Raw genomic sequence first — 19,908 nt, 5'->3', positions numbered from 1 at the left:
ATCACTGTGGACACTGACTGCAGTCATGATACTAAAAAATGCTTGCTCCTTGGAAGGAAAGCCATGACGATCTTAGGCAGCATATTAAAAAGCAGAGACAACACTTTGCCAACAAGTCAAAGCTATGTTTTTTCCAGTATGCATGTATGGATGTGAGAGCTGGACCATAAAGAAGGCTGAAGTAAAGTAAGGTGAAAGTCAGTCATTACCAAACTCTTTGCAATCCCATGGACTATACAGTCCATGGAATTCTCCAGGCCAGAATACTCGAGTTGGTAGCGATTCCCTTCTCCAGCGGATCTTCCCAACCCAGGGACTGAACCCAGATCTCCTGCATTGCAGGCAGATTCTTTACTAGCTGAGCCACAAGGGAAGCCCAAAAACACTGAAGAACTGATGCTTTTGTACTGTGGTGCTGGAGAAGACTCTTAAGGGCCTCTTGGACTGCAAGGAGATCAAACCAGTCTATCCTAAAGGAAATCAACCCTGAACATTCATTGGAAGCTCTGATGCTAAAGCTGAAACAACAATACTGTGGCCACCTGATGCAAAGAACTGACTCATGTGAAAAGATCCTGTTGCTGGAAAAGACTGATTGTGATTGAAGGAGGAGAAGGAGGCACTCAAGGATAAGATGTTTGAATAGCATAACTGACTCAGATATGAGTCTGTGCAACTTTAATAATGATATAATATTAACATAATGTTTATATACAGTCAAATACTTCAATATTAGAAGCATCAACATTCTCTAACAAATCAGTGAAATATAGGGAAATAACATGTGTCACTTAATACTTATTTTAGACAAAACAACTGTAATTTCATCAAACATTTTTTAAAATGTACTTGTCAGAGCTGCTAATTATACTTTTCATTCCTCTTTGAATATACTCGTGTGTTATTCTTCTTAAATTAATACTCCAAAATAAAAGCTATACCAAAAAAAAAAAGAATCAATATAGTAAAAATGAGTATAGTACCCAAAACAATCTATAGATTCAAAGCAATCCCTATCAAGCTACCAATAGTATTTTTCACAGAACTAGAACAAATAATTTCACAATTTGTATGGAAATACAAAAAACCTCAAATAGGCAAAGCAATCTTGAGAAAGAAGAATGGAAGTGGAGGAGTCACCCTGCCTGACTTCAGGCTTTACTACAAAGCTATAGTCATCCAGACAGTGTAGTACTGGCACAAAGACAGAAATATAGATCAATGGAACAAAATAGAAAGCCCAGAGATAAATCCACGCACCTATGGACACCTTATCTTTGACAAAGGAGGCAAGAATATACAATGGAGAAAAGACAATCTCTTGAACAAATGGTGCTGGGAAAATTGGTCAACCACTTGTAAAAGAATGAAACTAGAACACTTTCTAACACCACAACAAAAATAAACTCAAAATGGATTAAAGATCTAAATGTAAGACCAGCAACTATAAAACTCCTAGAGGAAAACATAGGCAAACACTCTCTGACATAAACCACAGCAGGATCCTCTATGACCCACCTCCCATAATATTGGAAATAAAAGCAAAAATAAACAAATGGGACCTAATTAAAATTAAAAGCTTCCTCACAACAAAGCAAACTATAAGCAAGGTGAAAAGACAGCCTTCAGAATGGGAGAAAATAATAGCAAACAAAGCAACAAAGAATTAATCTCAAAAATATATAAGCAACTCCTACAGCTCAATTCCAGAAAAATAAAAGACCCAATCAAAAAGAGGGCCAAAGGACTAAACGGACATTTCTCCGAAGAAGACATACAGATGGCTAACAAATACATGAAAAGATGCTCAACATCACTCATTATTAGAGAAATGCAAATCAAAACCACAATGAGGTACCATTTCACGCCAGTCAGAATGGCTGCTATCCAAAAGTCCACAAACAATAAATGCCGGGGAGGGTGTGGAGAAAAGGGAACCCTCTTACACTGTTGGTGGGAATGCAAACCAGTACAGCCACTATGGAGAACAGTGTGGAGATTTCTTTAAAAACTGGAAATAGAACTGCCATACGACCCAGCAACCCCACTGCTGGGCATACGCATCGAGGAAACCAGAATTGAAAGAGATACGTGTACCCCAATGTTCATAGTAACACTGTTTACAACAGCCAGGACATGGAAGCAACCTAGATGTCCATCGGCAGACAAATGGATAAGAAACCTGTGGTACATATACACTATGGAATATTACTCAGCCATTAAAAAGAATACATTTGAATCAGTTCTAATGAGGTGATGAAACTAGAGCCCATTACATACAGTGAAGTAAGCCAGAAAGAAAAACACCAACACAGTATACTAAGGCATATATATGGACTTAGAAAGATGGTAATGATAATCCTATACGTGAGACAGCAAAAGAGACACAGACACATAGATCAGTCTTTTGGACTCTGTGGGACAGGGCAAGGGGGGGATGACTTGGGATAATGGCACTGAAACATGTATATTATCATACGTGAAATGGATTGCAGTTCTTTGCATGAGACAGGGTGCTTGGGGCTGGTGCACTGGGATGACCCAGAGGGATAGGATGGGGTGGGGGTGGGAGGGGGGTTCAAGATGGGGAACACATGTACCTCTGGGGCGGATTCATGTCAATGTATGGCAAAACCACTACAATACTGTAAAGTAATTAGCCTCCAATTAAAATAAGTAAATTTATATTTAAAAAAAGGAAATAAAAAACCAAACCAAAACAAAAAAAGAAACGATTTAGGGTATTGCATAAATGTAGTTCATAAAGCAGCAGCATGGGAGGATCAACTCCAATTTGAAAGAAGTTGTGACTAAAACAATATTAAATGGCAAAGCAGCCTACAGAAGGAGTTTATGAAAGGAAGAATCAATGCAGAAAATGCCATTGTTAAGAACTGCCACAGCCACTCTAACTTTCAGCAAACATAATCCTAATCAAGGGAAGATCTTCTGCCAGCAGAGATCACAACTCACTGAAGACTCAGATGATGGTTAGCACTTTTTTTTCCCTGTAGGAATAAAAAGACAGGGATTTCCCTGGTGATCCAGACTGCACATTTCCAATGAAGAAGGAAAAGGTCTGATCCCTCCTAAGGGAACTAAACCCCACATGCTGCGTGGTATGGCCAAAATAAAAACAAAACCACATTTTTTAGACATACAATGCTGTTACTGCACACTATGTAACTTTTTATGTAACAGAATACCAAAAATCATGTGACTCACTTTACTGTGAAACTTGCTTGACTGCAGTGGTTAAAACTAAACCTGCAATGTCTCTGAGGTAGCCTTATAACCGACTAAGTTCACTACTTTTGAGGAATGTAATCATAAAATAAAAATCATTATAATTAAAAGTTAAAAAGTAGGATCTCTGGCTTTGATTTTAAATTTCTTAATGTTACAGAAAACCTAGAATAGATTCATTATATATTTTATATATATATATATAGTAGCTATATGTAGTGGAAATCCGTATCTTCTCTGTTGAAGTACAATTACAGTTACAGACTTCTAGTAAAAATAAAGCACAAGATCAGTTATGTTAGGAAAATTTTAAATTCTTTTTTTTTCTGTAATTCTCTCATGGTAAAGAACAAAAGGCAAATAATTTTAAATGTAAAATCCCAACATGTCTGAAATGCTGAATTCAGTGTCTTGTTAAGGTATGCTATGCAAATAAATTTCAATGTACATGCAGTTTTTAAGAAGAAATAAAAATGACAGGAAACAAAAACAATAGAGGACAAAGTCTTCTTAAATCAAACTCTATTTGTGAATTCAGCAAAATAATTTCTATAAAACAAAACAGCAAAATATTTAAATAGTACAAGATGGGCTGTATTTGTTTGCCAGGATATTTGGTTTTTAGACAGGCTCCAAAATATTACACACATTTAAAAGTTACCAATTCTTTTTTAAATATAGTATTTACTTCCAAGTTTCCTGAAATCCTGAAACAAATGCTTATTCTAAAATAGTACTTCAGAATTATAATAACTAACCATAAATTTGTTTTAATTAAACCCCACCAGAGTAAGTTTTAGAATGGAAAAGAACCTGGGACAATTTTGCTACCAAGTAAAATTCTGACTGACTAGACTATCAGCCAGATATCTTGGTGCAATGGTATTTCAAAGTACTATGGGACTCTGACGATGTCCACTTCACCTTCATCTACTAAAAAAACAAAAAACCAAGGATACCAAGTACAGTCTTCTCTTATGTGCTCCACACTGTGGCACAGCAAAAATTTGCATATTTAATATTTTAATATTTCTATTATCAATACTTTCACATTTCTGTGTCCCATCAAGAGACTCCACTGTCAAATATTAAATATGAGGAACATACATATAACCAAAAACTGCTCATTTGTCACATTTCTCATGTTATATTTATTCCTGGTTTAAGAAGTAAAAGGTCTCAGCAACATATCTGTCACTTTGAGGAAACTGCTATCATTCATGTAACTCTGTTCTCACTGGCTATACAAACTTAGTGTGTGTTCTCGCTGGCTACACCAACATAGTGTGAGGCCAAGCTAAATACAATACAGCATTATTATAGCTTTAAAGTGATCATGTACTAACAGAATAAAAAGGTAATGAAAAATATGCATAAACAGTGTTATTAAAACACCAATTTTCAACATCACCCATGTTATTCAAAGTCTTATAGTGGCTCCAGTAACTAAGTTAGTAAGCAGCTACTGGTGTGACTGATATGAATGGCCTCTTTCAATGTTAAGTTTCTCATCCCCATCTTTTTTTTTTTCCGTAAAGGCTTTGATCGAATTGCCACAAAGCTGAAAATACTGGTTGCCAAATGCAGCAGACATAACAAAAAAGAAACCCAAAAAATCAAAAAACAACTTTTTTGTAGATTTCTCATAGTCACCTAAAATTTTTTTGTTGTTTAAGAATTAACCATCAAACAATACATTATATACAACTTTCCCATTTACATATCGGTATCACCCATTTATTACAAAACACTATACACTCTCCTGCAGGTAGCTCACCTGTTGACACCAAACTTCCACAAATGAGACAATGAATAAACTCTCCACTCCATGTTGAACAATTTCTCTATTTTGTTAAATACTAACCAAGTATATAAAAGTTTGGACTGTAAGGCCTAATAGCCTGGTCTTAAAGAACCAGGTAATTATGGACATTTCACTGATCCTTCATTTCAGAAGAGGATACTTCTTCATTGCCTTCACAGTTCTCTTGTTGCTGCTGGGCAGTTTTCTGATGGTTGTTCAAGTGATGTGCTGCTGGTCCTGTATATGGCTGTCCATGTATGTGATTATTCTGAGAAGGTGAAACAGATTGGCATGTCAGGCTTTTCAAATGAAAATTAAAAACTCACACAGTAAAGTATGTCTAATGGCTTCCCTGGTGGCTTAGCAATAAAGAATCTGCCGGCAATGCAGCAGACACAATGGATGAGGGTTTGATTCCTGGGTCAAGGAGGTCTCCTAGAGGAGGAAATGACAACCTATTCCAGTATTCTTGCCTGGAAAATCCCACAGAGGAGCCTGACAAACTACAGTCCAGCATGTTGTAAAACAATTGGCCAAGACTAAGCAAATTGAGCCTACCAAGTCTAAAAGCAGCAATGAGTCCATTTTCCTGGGGGTGGTCCTCAGCAATCTGTGATTTTAACAAGGACCTTTAGATGATTTAAGGAACATTAAAGACCACTGCCTAAATAGCCGAATTAGTCACATGGGAAACAGATGGGAAAACAGTGGAAACAGTGTCAGACTGTATTTTTCTGGGCTCCAAAATCACTGCAGATGCTGACTGCAGCCATGAAATTAAGACGCTTACTCCTTGGAAGGAAAGTTATGACCAACCTAGAGAGCATATTCAAAAGCAGAGACATTACTTTGCCAACAAAGGTCCGTCTAGTCAAGGCTATGGTTTTTCCAGTAGTCATGTATGGATGTGAGAGTTGGACTGTGAAGAAGGCTGAGCGCCGAAGAATTGATGCTTTTGAACTGTGGTGTTGGAGAAGACTCTTGAGAGTCCCTTGGACTGCAAGGAGATCCAACCAGTCCATTCTAAAGGAGATCAGCCCTGGGATTTCTTTGGAAGGAATGATGCTAAAGCTGAAACTCCAGTACTTTGGCCATCTCATGCAAAGCGTTGACTCATTGGAAAAGACTCTGATGCTGGGAGGGGTTGGAGGCAAGACGACAAGGGGACGACAGAGGATGAGGTGGCTGGATGGCATCACTGACTCAATGGACTTGAGTCTGAGTGAACTCTGGGAGTTGGTGATGGACAGGGAGGCCGGGCGTGCTGCGATTCACGGGGTCGCAAAGAGTCGGACACAACTGAGCGATTGATCTGATCTGATAGTTTATAATTCAGAACAACTTTTCTAGAAACTTTCTCCCCAAATTCTTGTTTACAAATGAAAGTTTCTTCAGATAAAATTTTTATCAGTTATTCTGCTTCCTGCAATGAACCATCTATTAAAATGAGTCAAACTGTTAACAGGAGGAAGGGAACTTATTTAACATGCTGCCTTCTTCAATGAAGCTACAGTGGTTTCTATGATTACTTGTGTGTATGTTTTTTGTTGCTTGTGTGTGTGTGTTCCTCTCTGATTCTTACAGAATTTGGCTAGGGCACACACATCAAGCTTATTAGTCTATAGTTTCAAGAATCTTAACAACTGGGATCTCTGCCATTTTTCAGTCTTCTTGTAGTCTTTCCATTCATGATGTTTCAGAGAAGATACATTTAAGTGTTCAAAAATGTCAGTATTATTATAATCTATTTTTAAACTTGGAAGACATTTACATTTATTTTTACTTTCCCACATCAGCAATCACGTGTATCAGACTAGCCTGTATTGTCCATCAGGAAACATAGCACTATTGAATACTTTTTCCAGTGGAGAATATTGACTATTTTATCCAATGAAGAACATAAGAAACTTTTAATTTCTAGTCCTGGTGGTTCTTTGAGAATGAACTATGGACTAAAATGTGCTATGTTAGATGGATGTCATTTGACTAGTACTGTGATCATATTTCCAGGTCCTTCCTGTCCACTGGAGAGTACTTTGACAGAACTGAGGCTTAAACCCAGACTATCATTTAAAAGACATTTCTATTGCAACTAAACATTGCACCAAAGTAACCAAGACACTTTTACATTGCTTATTTTCATGTTATTGAGAAATATACATGTTGATTAAGTGCAGTTTTGGGTACAAGAGAGGTGCCTAGTGGGCAAAGAAAATACTGTAAGACTGGTCAAAATATGCTGTAATGTCATTCCACTCCATCAACTCTTCTGATCATCTTGTCAAAGTTATTCTAAATAGTTTATTACTTTATAGTCACAACTAAAAGCTACAAAATATTTAAGGAAAATAAGCAAATAATCACAAAAATTGGGGCGTTAAAATGAAGATAAACTCATGTTTACCTGTTGATAGTGAGATCCAGATGAATGAGGATATAATGGGGCATCTTCTGGTGGAGATGATTCATGCTCATCTGGGGCTTCTTGGTCATCTGGCTCCTATTATTAAGATGTTTAAAGAGATTAATAATGTGATTACAAAGCAACTTTAAATTCACTTTTAATCTTTTTAAAAAATTTAAATCCACAAAGCTCATCTGTTTTAAAACATTTTTTCATTTACAGCCAATAAAATAATTTAGAGAAAAAAATTTTGATCACCTAAACATTTTAGAACAATTCCACTGACATTTCTCCAAACTAATTTCAACAAAGGTGTCAGGAAGTTCCCTTGATTACTTAAGAAAAATTAATACTAGACATTAAAGCCAATAAAACTTCATGACAATTTTTTTATACAATGAACACTGGCCTATAAAGGAAAAAATTACTTTTCTTTCTTCCATTTCTATTTGCTGCCCATGGGTGACTTTTTTTACCTCCTCTGGACAGAGTTCACAAGCTTTTGCCAGTGTCATCCTAGCACTATGTGATCTCTCTAAGAAATAACCATTTGATGTTTCATTGCTCTGAACTGGAGGAGACCAATTATTATAAGTGTATTGTGGATTGCCAGTGTATGGTCTTCTTTCAAGTTCATCTCCAAGCCATTCTACTGCCCAGGTCCACTTTCTTTTAAGATCTCCATTGCCCTTCAAGAAAATAAAATAATTATATAAAAGAATAAATAAAAATTTAAAATGTTAACTTAAAATGCTGACTCCAAATTTTCACGATTCTTTTCTTAGAAAGTATCCATTAATTATGATCCAGGTTACAAAATTAAAAAAAAAAAATCTCACCTGTAATATTTGGTAAGCAACAGGACAATTGCTAAAGAGAGCCACCATACATTTTATACACTGGTATGCTCTTTTTTGATAGTGATTCTTAGAGCGCTGGATAGTATCAAACAATCCATCTCGATCATCTGGGATTCCTTTAAGTGCATTATGAATTCTAAAAAAGAACCAGATATATAAATTTATAGTGTCTCTTAGCCAACATTTTGAAGTCCACTGCCTATATATTCAATGTATTTTTTAAGTCTAGTGTTAACCACTAAGTCGGTCCCATTAGTAAGGTCACTTCACTGATGAGAAAATAAATACACAAGTCAAATGACTGTCACACAGCTAGCAATATGGGGAGCTGACTAAGTCTGACTTGAGTCTGAAGTTCCACCAAATTATTATCAACCCAAAATGACTTTGCTTTACAGTAATTTAAACGAATTACTAAAACAATTAAAGACACCAATACTAAGCTGTACTCATTAAAATTACCTTGAAGTATGTCTTCATGACTGCTTCAGCTGAGAACAGACTTACTTAGATCACTACTTCAAGGTAGCATTTCAGAGTGTAAAGTCTAGTTTCCATGGAAGTGATACAATCCAGCAGTACAAAATTAACCTCAATTATAATCATTAGAACACACATGGTGGGTCAAAACTATGCTATAGTTTGGTGCAAAAATTATTGCCGCTTTACTTTATACTGTTGAATTTTGCTGTTTGATACTGGAATACATTTATAAGTAAATGTGGTTATGATGTGTAAAAGAATGAAACTGGAACACTTTCTAATACCATACACAAAAATAATCTCAAAATTAAAGATCTAAATATAAGACCAGAAACTATAAAACTCTTAAGAGAAAAATGCAGGTGGAACTCTCTGGCATAAATCACAGCAAGATCCTGTATGACCCTCCTCCCACAGTACTGGAAATAAAAATAAAGAAATGGGACACAATTAAAGGTTTTTGCAAAAGGAAGGAAATAATAAGCAAGGTGAAAAGGCAGCCTTTAGTTAATGGGAGAAAATAACAGCAAATGAAATGACTGACAAAAAATTAATCTCCAAAATATACAAGACCATAAAACTCTGTATTAGAAAAACGAACAACCCAATCAAAAAATGGGCAAAAGAATGAAACAGACATCTCTCCAAAGAAGATGAACAGATGGCTAAACACAGGAAAAGATGCTCAACGGCACTCATTATTAGAGAAATGCAAATCAAAACCACAATGCGGTATCATCTCATGTCAGTCAGAATGGCGCCATCAAAAACTCTTCAGTGAATCCTGCAGATGGTGTAGAAAAAAGGGAACCAACCCTCTTACACTGCTGGTGGGAATGCAAACTAGTACAGCCACGATGGAGAAATGTAGAGATCCCCTAAAAAACTAGGAACAGCACTGGCATATGACCCAGCAATCCCACTGGGTTCAGGTTCACACCAGGGAAACTAGAGAAAGAGAAACAGGTACCCCAATGTTCATGGCAGCACTGTTTACAATAGCTAGGACTTGGAAGCAACCTAGATGTCCACTGGCAGATGAATGTATGAGGAAGTTGTGGTACACATACAAAGTGGACTATGACATGGCTATAAAAAGAAACACTTTAAGTCAGTTTTCATGAGGTGGGTAAAACCGAAGCCTACTATACAGAGTGAAGTTAAATCAGAAACAAACACCAATCTCTACATTAATGCATATATATGGGATTTAGAAAGCTGGTAATGATGATTTTATTTATATACAAGGCAGCAAAAGAGACACAGATGTAAAGAACAGACTTCTTTGGACTCTGTGGGAGAAGAGAAGGGTCAGATGATTTGACAGAGTAGCACTGAAACATGTATAATACCATATGTAAAATAGATGACCAGTGTGAGTTCAATACATGAAGCAAGGTACTCTGGGACAACCCAGAGGGATGAGGTGGAGAAGGAGGTGAGAAGGGGTTTCAGGATGGGGGGACACATGTGCACCAATGGCTAATTCATGTTGACGGATGGCAAAAATCATCATAATACTGTAATTAGCCTCCAATTAAATTTTAAAATAACTAAATATGGTTATGTTACACATCCTTTTAAAAAATGCCCTTTTCTCACTTTATGTTTTTTCCTAATGACTTATTACTTATTAGTAGGGACTAGGGAAATGATGTCAGACAAAAAGCAAATTCAGGCAATTTTCTTATTTGAGTTCCAAATGGGTCAAAATGGACCGTAAAGCAGCAGAGAGAGCTCACATCATCAACAACACATTTGGCCCAGGAACTGCTAATGACTGTACAGTGCAGCAGTGGTTCAAGAAGTTCTGCAAAAGATATGAGAGCCTTGAAGATGAGGAGTATAGGGGCTGGCCATTGGAAGTTGACAACGACCAAATGAGAGCATCACTGAAGCTTACCCTCATAAAACTACATGAGAAGTTGCCCGAGAACTCAACTTGGCCATTCTATGGTCATTTGATATTTAAAACTGGAAAGGTGAAAAACCTCAATACATGGGTGCCTCAGAAGCTGACCAAAAATCAAAAAAAAAAAGCTGCCATTTTGAGGTACCGTATTCTCTTAATCTAGGCAACAACAACAAACCATTTCTCGATGAGATTTTTACATGAGACAAAAAGTGGGTTTTATATGACAACCAGCAATGACCAGCTCAGTGGCTGGACTGAGAAGAAGTTCCAAAGCTCTTCCTAAAGACAAAACTGCACCAAAAACAGGTCTTAGTCATTCAACGGACATGAGTTTGGGTAAACTCTAGGAGTTGGTGATGGACAGGGTGGCCTGGTGTGCTGCAATTCATGGAGTCACAAAGAGTGGGACACGACTAAGCGACTGAACTGAACTATGTCATTCTAAGGTCATTTTACTTCTAAATTTTAGTTTTTCTTTCATCACTGAGATCCTATAGGTTGCTTTGAGGATCAGTACACAGACATTTCAATCCAAACACAATTCTTAGCACACCTACCAAAAATGTAAAAAATCATGTACTTGTTAATCAAGTTATACAAGGGAACTCCCAGTTTAAAATCTGGAGCCAAATTTTCCTTGACAGGATTATCAAGTACCAGTATCTTCAAATACTGACATAGTATTACACCATAAGTCCCACTAATTCACAATTTAATATCGTATACAATACAAACTCAAACTGTCAATCATTCACATTATATCAACAAAGTTATTAGATAATCAGATTACGAGGAGCAAAGATGTTACCGAGTGCACAAAAATTTTTTTGGTTATTAGAATGACTAATAGTTGGCAATATGTACACATGCTTGTTTCTAAAATCAACTATAATCAATGCCTGTGAAGAGAAAAGTGAGGATAAGTTGGCGGAGTTGGGCAACTAATTCTATATCAGCATTTGTAGGCTCAATTTTACTTCAAAGAACACAGCAGAATTTTGGGAAACATTAGTTCCAACATTACTCTTGACCCCAAATATAGTAATAAAACTTCCAACAGGCAAGGATTATTGTTAGATAACTAAATGTTACTTAGTGTAATGAATTTAAAAACATATGTAATTCTAAATGATTATTATTTTCCTACATTATTGACCTAATTTTAAAATTCATGAAAAGCTTCTATTAATTACTCTTTGTTAAAAAAAAAAGTAAAAAGCATTAAGTGGAAGGAAAAAAAAACTAGTAATAGCATAAAAATGTGTTTTTAAGAGAAAATAATAACAATGAAATAAAACTATGATGGGGAAACATTTCATGCATTATGCTACTATGTATTTTTAAGAGATTCAAGAAGTAAAAATATATTTGGTTACTAACAATTTCAGTATTTTTTTAGAACCTACAAAAACATCATTATTTTGGTAGCAAAAAGTGTATCCACCTGTGAGCCTGCCAGGAATCCTCTATCAGTAAAATCTGCAGAAGTAGATCCAAATATGGCCGAAGTTCATAGGTGTATGAATATGCAACCTAAAAACGGATGGGACATATTGAATTTCTTACTTAAAAGACTAATCAAATTATAGGCATATGAATGTTTATTTTTCTTTAACCTGCCAGAGTAGTTCACTGAGGACTGTAGACGAGAACTGAGGATTCTCCCAGCAGCAAAAACGAAGCAATTTGATGGTTTCCTCTGAATTACTGCAGTCTTCAATAATTTTCTTCACATAGCTTGTTCTCACAAATAAAATGTCTGCCACATTCTGCTGAATTGGCATTATAGGCTGCGATATATTAGGGTCACCGAAAGGATTGGGAAGAGGGGGATTACCTAGAACAGATTTGTCATCAGTAAACAGCCAATAGATGCCTTTACAAAACCGTAATACTAAATTTTTTATTAAAAAAATGTGAATTAAGTGTTTTAAACAGAAACACTCATAATGGTAGGGTATACTAAGATGACAAGATGCAAAAATATAAATGCTGTAACTGAAGTAAAAAAAAATTAAAGTTAAAATTCTTAAATCATTTCAAGCCCATTAATTTTATCACAGCAGGTGGTGAATTTTGTAAAAGGTCTCAAACTCATAAAAAAGCTAGTTATAAATAAATATACTAAAGCATATAATCTCATTTTATTAATTTCAGAATTTTAAAGTACTACAGAACCCTACCATATTTTTAAACTATTATGAATAACAGGACATATTACTTTACCATTGATTGAAGACTGCATTCTCGATGAGACATTGCAACAGCGGATCAGTTGAGACACTACTGAGTACAACTTGCCTAATTCAGCATACTGATATTTGATTGGAGGACCTGGTCCTTCATCTAAAGACACAAGCATAAAGGTAGCAGGTACACTCAATTTCAGAAGCTGTGTCTTTTCTGCCATACCTATTAAAAAGGGAGAAGAAGAATGTTTATCAAAAACAAAAGCAAAAATAGTAAGAATAGCAACTGCTGCTTTAATAAATATGTATACAGCTGCCTGTAATTTTTATGACTAAAGTTCATCTCTTTTGATTAGACTACAGAAATACATATAGAATACAGATGGAACAGAAAATACACTGATTTACTTAAATTAAATTTAACTATCCTTACTATGATATAGTGACATGTCTCTGCTATTCCAATTATACTAAAGTATACTTCATAGGACCTAGAGTGATCAGAAGAGACTGAACAGTATTTCTCATGACAATAAGGTAGGATGACAAAGACAGAAACTGCTAAATGAGAAATAATATCTCTTTCGTAATCTATTTTTCCCATTCTAGAAAAATCTTTTTTGGGGAAAAAGGCCTATTTCCTATTGCTTTTCCCCCTAATTTTTCCATTCAGTTTCTCTAATTCAGGTTTGAATTACGTTTGAATCTCATTCAGGTTTGAAGGTAAAATACAGTTCTCAAATTCAACTGTTTCTTCGTTCTTGAATCTTTTACCTGGATTATCTCACCTTCATTTTTTATTTCCTCTCACATTCCATGGTTTTTTCTTATTTTCTCCCCTTTCTATTTCTATTACTTGTGGATTCTTTATCCCCCCTAGGTTTAGAAGTTGGTTTTCTCCAAAGTTCTCATTCTACACATCTTCTAATACTATTTACTTTTTTGTAACTAAATCTATAACTTTGCATACATAAAGATGATTCCAAATTTTGTATGTACGTATCTCAATGTTTATTGGACTTCTTCAGTAAGGTGTGCAACACACCTTTAAAATCTGTCAGCTCACATAGGTTCCTCCATCTAGGTTTCCTCTTGGTAAATGGCAACAGTATTCTCTCACTTCCTGAAGACATACTTTGCACTTATGTCTTCCCCTAATCCATTCACTCAAATACGTAATCACCAAGATCTGCTGATGCTGTCATTAAAAACTCCTGAATATTCCAAGTGTATCTTTCCTATTGCCAATTCCGTAATAGAAGGACAATAATGATCTCTAGCTACACATCATTATATTACAATCTCTAATCTTGTAACATTACAATCCATTCTAGTCTATAGCCAGTACAATCTTTCTAAGGTAAGCCTTATTAACAATGTTATGATGACTCTCAGTGCCCTCACAGACTCTGTTACAAGACCCGCCAAAAAAACATATACAATGGACAAACAATCTCTTTAACAAGTGGTGCTGGGAAAACTGGTCAACCACCTCTAAAAGAATAAAAATAGAACACTTTGTAACACCTTACAGAAAAATAATCTGAAAATGAATTAAAGATCTCAACATAAGACCAGAAACTATAAAACTCCTAGAGGAAAACATAGGTAAACCACTCTGACATAAATCACAGCAAGGTCCTCTATAACCCACCTCCCAGAGTAATGGAAACAAAAGCAAAAACAAACAAATTGGACCTAATGAAACTTAAAAGCTTTTGCACAACCAAGGAAACTATAAGCAAGGTGAAAAGACAGCCTTCAGAGTAAGAGAAAATAATAGCAAATGAAGCAACTGACAATTAATCTCAAAAGTATACGAACATCTCATGCAGTTCAATACCAGAAAAATAAATGACCCAATCAAAAGGTGGGCCAAAGAACTAACAGACATTTTTCCAAAGAAGACATACAGATGGCTAACAAACATATAAAAAGATGCTCAACATCACTCATTATCAGAGAAATGCAAATTAAAACCACAAACAGGTGGTCAGAATGGCTGCTATCAAAAAGTCTACAAACAATAAATGCTGCAGAATGTGTGGAGAAAAGGGAACCCTCTTACACTGTTAGTGGGAATGCAAAGTAGTACAGCCACTATGGAGAACAGTGTGGAGATTCTTTAAAAAACTGTAAACAAATCTGCCATATGACCCAGCAATCCTACTGCTGGGCATACACACCAAGGAAACCAGAATTTAAAGATATACGTGTACTCCAATGTTCACTGCAGCACTGTTTACAATAGCCAGGACATGAAGCAACTAGATGTCCATCAGCAGACAAATGGATAAGAAAGTTGTGGTACATATACACAATGGAATATAACTCAGCTTTTAAAAAAAACGCATTTGGATCAGTTCTAATAGGTGGATGAAACTGGAACCTATTATACAGAGTGAAGTAAGACAGAAAGAAAAACATCAATACAGTATATTAATACATATGTGGAATTTAGAAAGACAGTAACAACAACCCTGTATGCACTGACAGCAAAAGAGACAAAGATATAAAAAACAAACTTTTGGACTCTGTGGGAGAAGGCAAGGGTGGGATGATATAAGAGAATAGCATTGAAACCTGTATATAACCGTACGTGAAACAGGTGAGCAGTCGAAGTGTGATGCATGAAACAGGGCATTAAAAGCCAGTGCACTGAGACAACCCAGAGGGATGGAGTGGGGAGGATTATGGGAGAGGGGTTCAGGATGTGGGACACATATACAATGAATTAATGACATTGATTCATATCAATGTATAGCAAAAACCACTACAATGTTATAAAGTAAGTCTCCAATTAAAATAAATAAATAAACTTTTAAAAAAGACCTGCCAAAAGAGTAGAGGTATGGTATTTACTCATGTCTTTCACTGTAACAAGACATCTGAGAAAAAATTTCATATTGTCTGATGAACCGTTACGTTACGCAAAATCTTTGCATTTACTCTGCACTCTGTTTACAAATTTCCTGTATCATTTTCTCCAGCAACTAATTTCTTACTTTATAAATGTAGACTAGATACTTGCTCAAATGTGCACATTATATTTTCTTTGTGTATCATAGTACTTTGTATCCCATTAACATTCTTTATTCATTGCTGGACTAAACCACAGTGAAGAAAGGTTTACAGTGTTTTATCAGAAAACCAAAAAACTTAAAAAAAAAAAAAAAAAAAAAGCTTTTTCATAAGTTGGGTATTATGACATCTTTTTGGTAAAATTTCATTTGAATCAAGATGAAACTATCAATTATATACTTATTTCTGGCAATGAAAATGGCAACTATAATATGGACCAATGATCAGTGGCTTCTGAACAAGCAATATCTAAAATGTAAACAAAATAGACTTTTAGTGAGTTCTTAAATGTGGTATTTTGCATTTAAAAAACAGGACTAGAAAATGGAATTTCACTTATGGTTGTTTGTGCTGTAATTTCCTTCCTTCTCAATTATAAGATCTAACAATCTTAGTTACTAATACACACTGCAAACTAAAATAAACTGTGTAAGATAGTAAGAGAAAAGAGAATTAAAAGAAGAACATTCTTCCTAAAGGATCACAAATTAAGAGTTGAGTAACAAATCCAAATAGGTAACACTTTGAAGAAGAAAGCCTGGTTACAAAACTTACTTTCAGGACAGAAGGTAACTGAGATTAAAAAGAAGTTATTCAAAATGCTCTGCTAATTACTTGAATCAATTCCTCATAAGCAACATATATAAGAACATATATTAACACTATAAAACTTTTAACTAGGCTACATTTCAAAAATGTAATAAAAAATTAGTAATTCGAAGCTGCTGGTGCACCAATGTCTAAATCATTAAAGTTTTCTAACTAGAACGATAATGAATTTACTCTCTTCAAAACAGTCTCTTCAATAGAGGTGCTGGGAAAACTAGACAGTTACATGTAGAAGCATGATAGCAGAACATTCTCTAAAACCATTATACAAAAATAAACTCAAAATGATTTAAGGCCTAGATATACGACCAAATACTACAAAATCAAAGGAATACAAAGGTAGAACACTGACATAAATCATACCAACATGTTTTTGGATCCATCTCCTAAAAGAAATGAAACAAATGCAAAAATAAATGAAGGGACCTAATTAAACACATAACAAAGGAAATCATCCACGCAACAAAAAGACAATCTATTGAATGGGAGAAAACTTATAAATGATATGACCAGTAAGGGGTTCATACAACTCAACACAGTTCATACAACTCAACATCAAAAAACACAACCCAATTAAAAAATGAGCTGGGATGTCCCTGGTGATTCAGTGGTTAAGGATCTACATCACTATGCAGGGAATTCAGGTTCCATCCCTGGTTGGGGAACTAAGACTCCCACATGCTGTGGAGCAACTAAGCCGGTGAGACACAACTACTAAGCCTGTACATTACAACTACAGACTGTGTGTGCTACAATGAAAGGTCCCATTTGACACAACTAGGATACCACAATTAAAAATCAGCTAAGTGAAACAGAATAAATAAATAAAACCCTCCTGCACTATCACTGGGAATGTAATGTGATGCAGCCACTATGGAGAACACCATGGAGGTTTTTAAAAACTGATGAACAAAATGACCATATTATCCAGCAATCCCACTCCTGGGCATCTACACAGAGAAAACTATAATTGAAAAAGACGGGTCAAGTTCACTGAAGCACTATTTACAGTCACCAGGACATGGAAACAACCAAAATGTCCATGGATACATGGATAAAGAAGACGTGGTATATCTCTACAGTGAAAAACTTCTCAGCTATAAAAGAGAATGAAATAAAATAATGTCTTCTACAACAATATGTATCAACTTCGAGAGCATTATGCTAAATGAAATAAGCCAGAGAAGATAAATAGTGTATGATCTGGAATCCAAAATAAACTAATGAATGTAACAAAAAGAATCTGATTCACAGATATAAATATACTAGTGCTTATCACTGCAGAGACAGAAAGGAGGAGGGGCAATACAGGGTTAGGGAAGTAAGAGGGATAACCTACTGTATAAGGATATACTGTACAACTCAGGGAATATAGCCAATATTTTATATTAACTGTAAATGGAGTATAATCTTTAAAAATTGTGAATTACTTACACCACATTTACAAATTGAAAAATAAAAACCATATGATTATCTCAATAGATGCAGAGAAAGCCTTTCACAAAATTCAACATCCATTTATGATAAAAAACCTCCAGGAAGCAAGAATAGAAGGAACATACCTCAACATAATAAGAGCTACAAATGACAAACCACAGCAAACATTATCCTCAATGGTGAAAAACTGAAAGCATTTCCCCTAAATTCAGGAACAAGACAAGGGTGCCCACTCTCTTCATTATTATTCAACATAGTTTTGCAAGTTTTGGCCACAACAATCAGAGCACAAAAAGAAATAAAAGGAATTCAGATTGGAAAAGAATAAAACTCTCACTGTTTGCAGATGACATGATCCTCTACATAGAAAACCCTAAAGACTCCACCAGAAAATTACTAGAGCTAATCAATGAATATAGTAAAGTTGAAGGATATAAAATCAACACACAGAAATTCCTTGCATTCCTATATAGTAACAATGAGAAACAGAGAAATTAAGAGAAACAATTCCATTCACCATTGCAATGAAAATTAACAAAATGCTTAAGAATTATCTACCTAAAGAAACAAAAGACCTATAAATAGAAAACTATAAAACACTGAAGAAATCAGAGAGGAAACAAATAGATGGAGAAATATATCGTGTTCATGGATTGGAAGAATCAATATAGTAAAAATGAGTATACTACCCAAAGAAATCTATAGATTCAAAGCAATCCCTATCAAGCTACCAATAGTATTTTTCACAGAACTAGAACAAATAATTTCACAATTTATATGGAAATACAAAGAACCTTGAATAGGCAAAGCAATCTTGAGAAAGAATGGAATTGGAGGAATCAACCTGCCTGACTTCAGTTTCTACTACAAAGCCACAGTCATCAAGACAGTAGGTTCTGGCACAAAGACAGAAATATAGATCAATGGAACAAAACAGAAAGCCCAGAGATAAATCCACGCACCTATGGACACCTCATCTTTGACAAAGGAGGCAAGAATATACAATGGAGAAAAGACAATCTCTTGAACAAGTGGTGCTGGGAAAATTGGTCAACCACTTGTAAAAGAATGAAACTAGAACACTTTCTAACACCAACAACAAAAATAAACTCAAATGGATTAAAGATCTAAAAGTAAGACCAGAAACTATAAAACTCCTAGAGGGAAACATAGGCAAAACACTCTCTGACATAAACCACAGCAGGATCCTCTATGACCCAACCTCCCAGAATATGGAAATAAAAGCAAAAATAAACAAATGGGACCTAATTAAAATTAAAAGCTTCCTCACAACAAAGCAAACTATAAGCAAGGTGAAAAGACAGCCTTCAGAATGGGAGAAAATAATAGCAAACGAAGCAACGGACAAAGAATCTCAAAAATATACAAGCAACTCCTGCAGCTCAATTCCAGAAAAATAAAAGACCCAATCAAAAAGAGGGCCAAAGGACTTAATGGACATTTCTCCAAAGAAGACATACAGATGGCTAACAAATACATGAAAAGATGCTCAACATCACTCATTATCAGAGAAATGCAAATCTAAACCACAATGAGGTACCATTTCATGCCAGTCAGAATGGCTGCTATCCAAAAGTCTATAAGCATAAATGCTGGAGAGGGTGTAGAGAAAAGGGAACTCTTACACTGTTAGTGGGAATGCAAACAAGTGCAGCCACTATGGAGAACAGTGTGGAGATTTCTTAAATACTGGAAATAGAACTGCCATATGACCCAGCAATCCCACTGCTGGGCATATACAGCGAGGAAACCAGAACTGAAAGAGACACTTGTACCCCAATGTTCATCGCAGCACTGTTTATAATAGCAAGGACATGGAAGCAACCCAGATGTCCATCAGCAGATGAATAGATAAGAAA

At 35.4% G+C, this 19,908-nt stretch overlaps 1 protein-coding gene across 2 annotated transcripts in view; it reads right to left on the bottom strand.

Moving 5' to 3' along the window:
- Nucleotides 1–3,106: 3,106 nt before the first annotated feature.
- Nucleotides 3,107–19,908, bottom strand: part of LOC138986328 (ubiquitin carboxyl-terminal hydrolase 9X-like) — a 149,723-nt gene continuing 132,921 nt past the window's right edge. The window contains exons 39-45 of one of the 2 annotated variants that reach the window (XM_070365477.1): nt 12,939–13,124; nt 12,329–12,549; nt 12,157–12,245; nt 8,294–8,450; nt 7,883–8,143; nt 7,455–7,550; nt 3,107–5,318 (exon numbers count right to left, since the gene is read on the bottom strand). In XM_070365477.1, the coding sequence (XP_070221578.1) occupies nt 5,181–5,318; nt 7,455–7,550; nt 7,883–8,143; nt 8,294–8,450; nt 12,157–12,245; nt 12,329–12,549; nt 12,939–13,124 (1,148 nt within the window). In that variant the 3' untranslated portion in view covers nt 3,107–5,180. The remainder of the gene's footprint in view (nt 5,319–7,454; nt 7,551–7,882; nt 8,144–8,293; nt 8,451–12,156; nt 12,246–12,328; nt 12,550–12,938; nt 13,125–19,908) is intronic. The other variant, XM_070365478.1, reaches the window with a different exon arrangement.

Source organism: Bos mutus, chromosome X (assembly GCF_027580195.1).
Source record: "Bos mutus isolate GX-2022 chromosome X, NWIPB_WYAK_1.1, whole genome shotgun sequence".
NCBI lineage: Eukaryota > Metazoa > Chordata > Mammalia > Artiodactyla > Bovidae > Bos > Bos mutus.
Note: the sequence above shows the minus strand (reverse complement) of the source record. Positions and strands in the feature narration are given on the sequence as shown.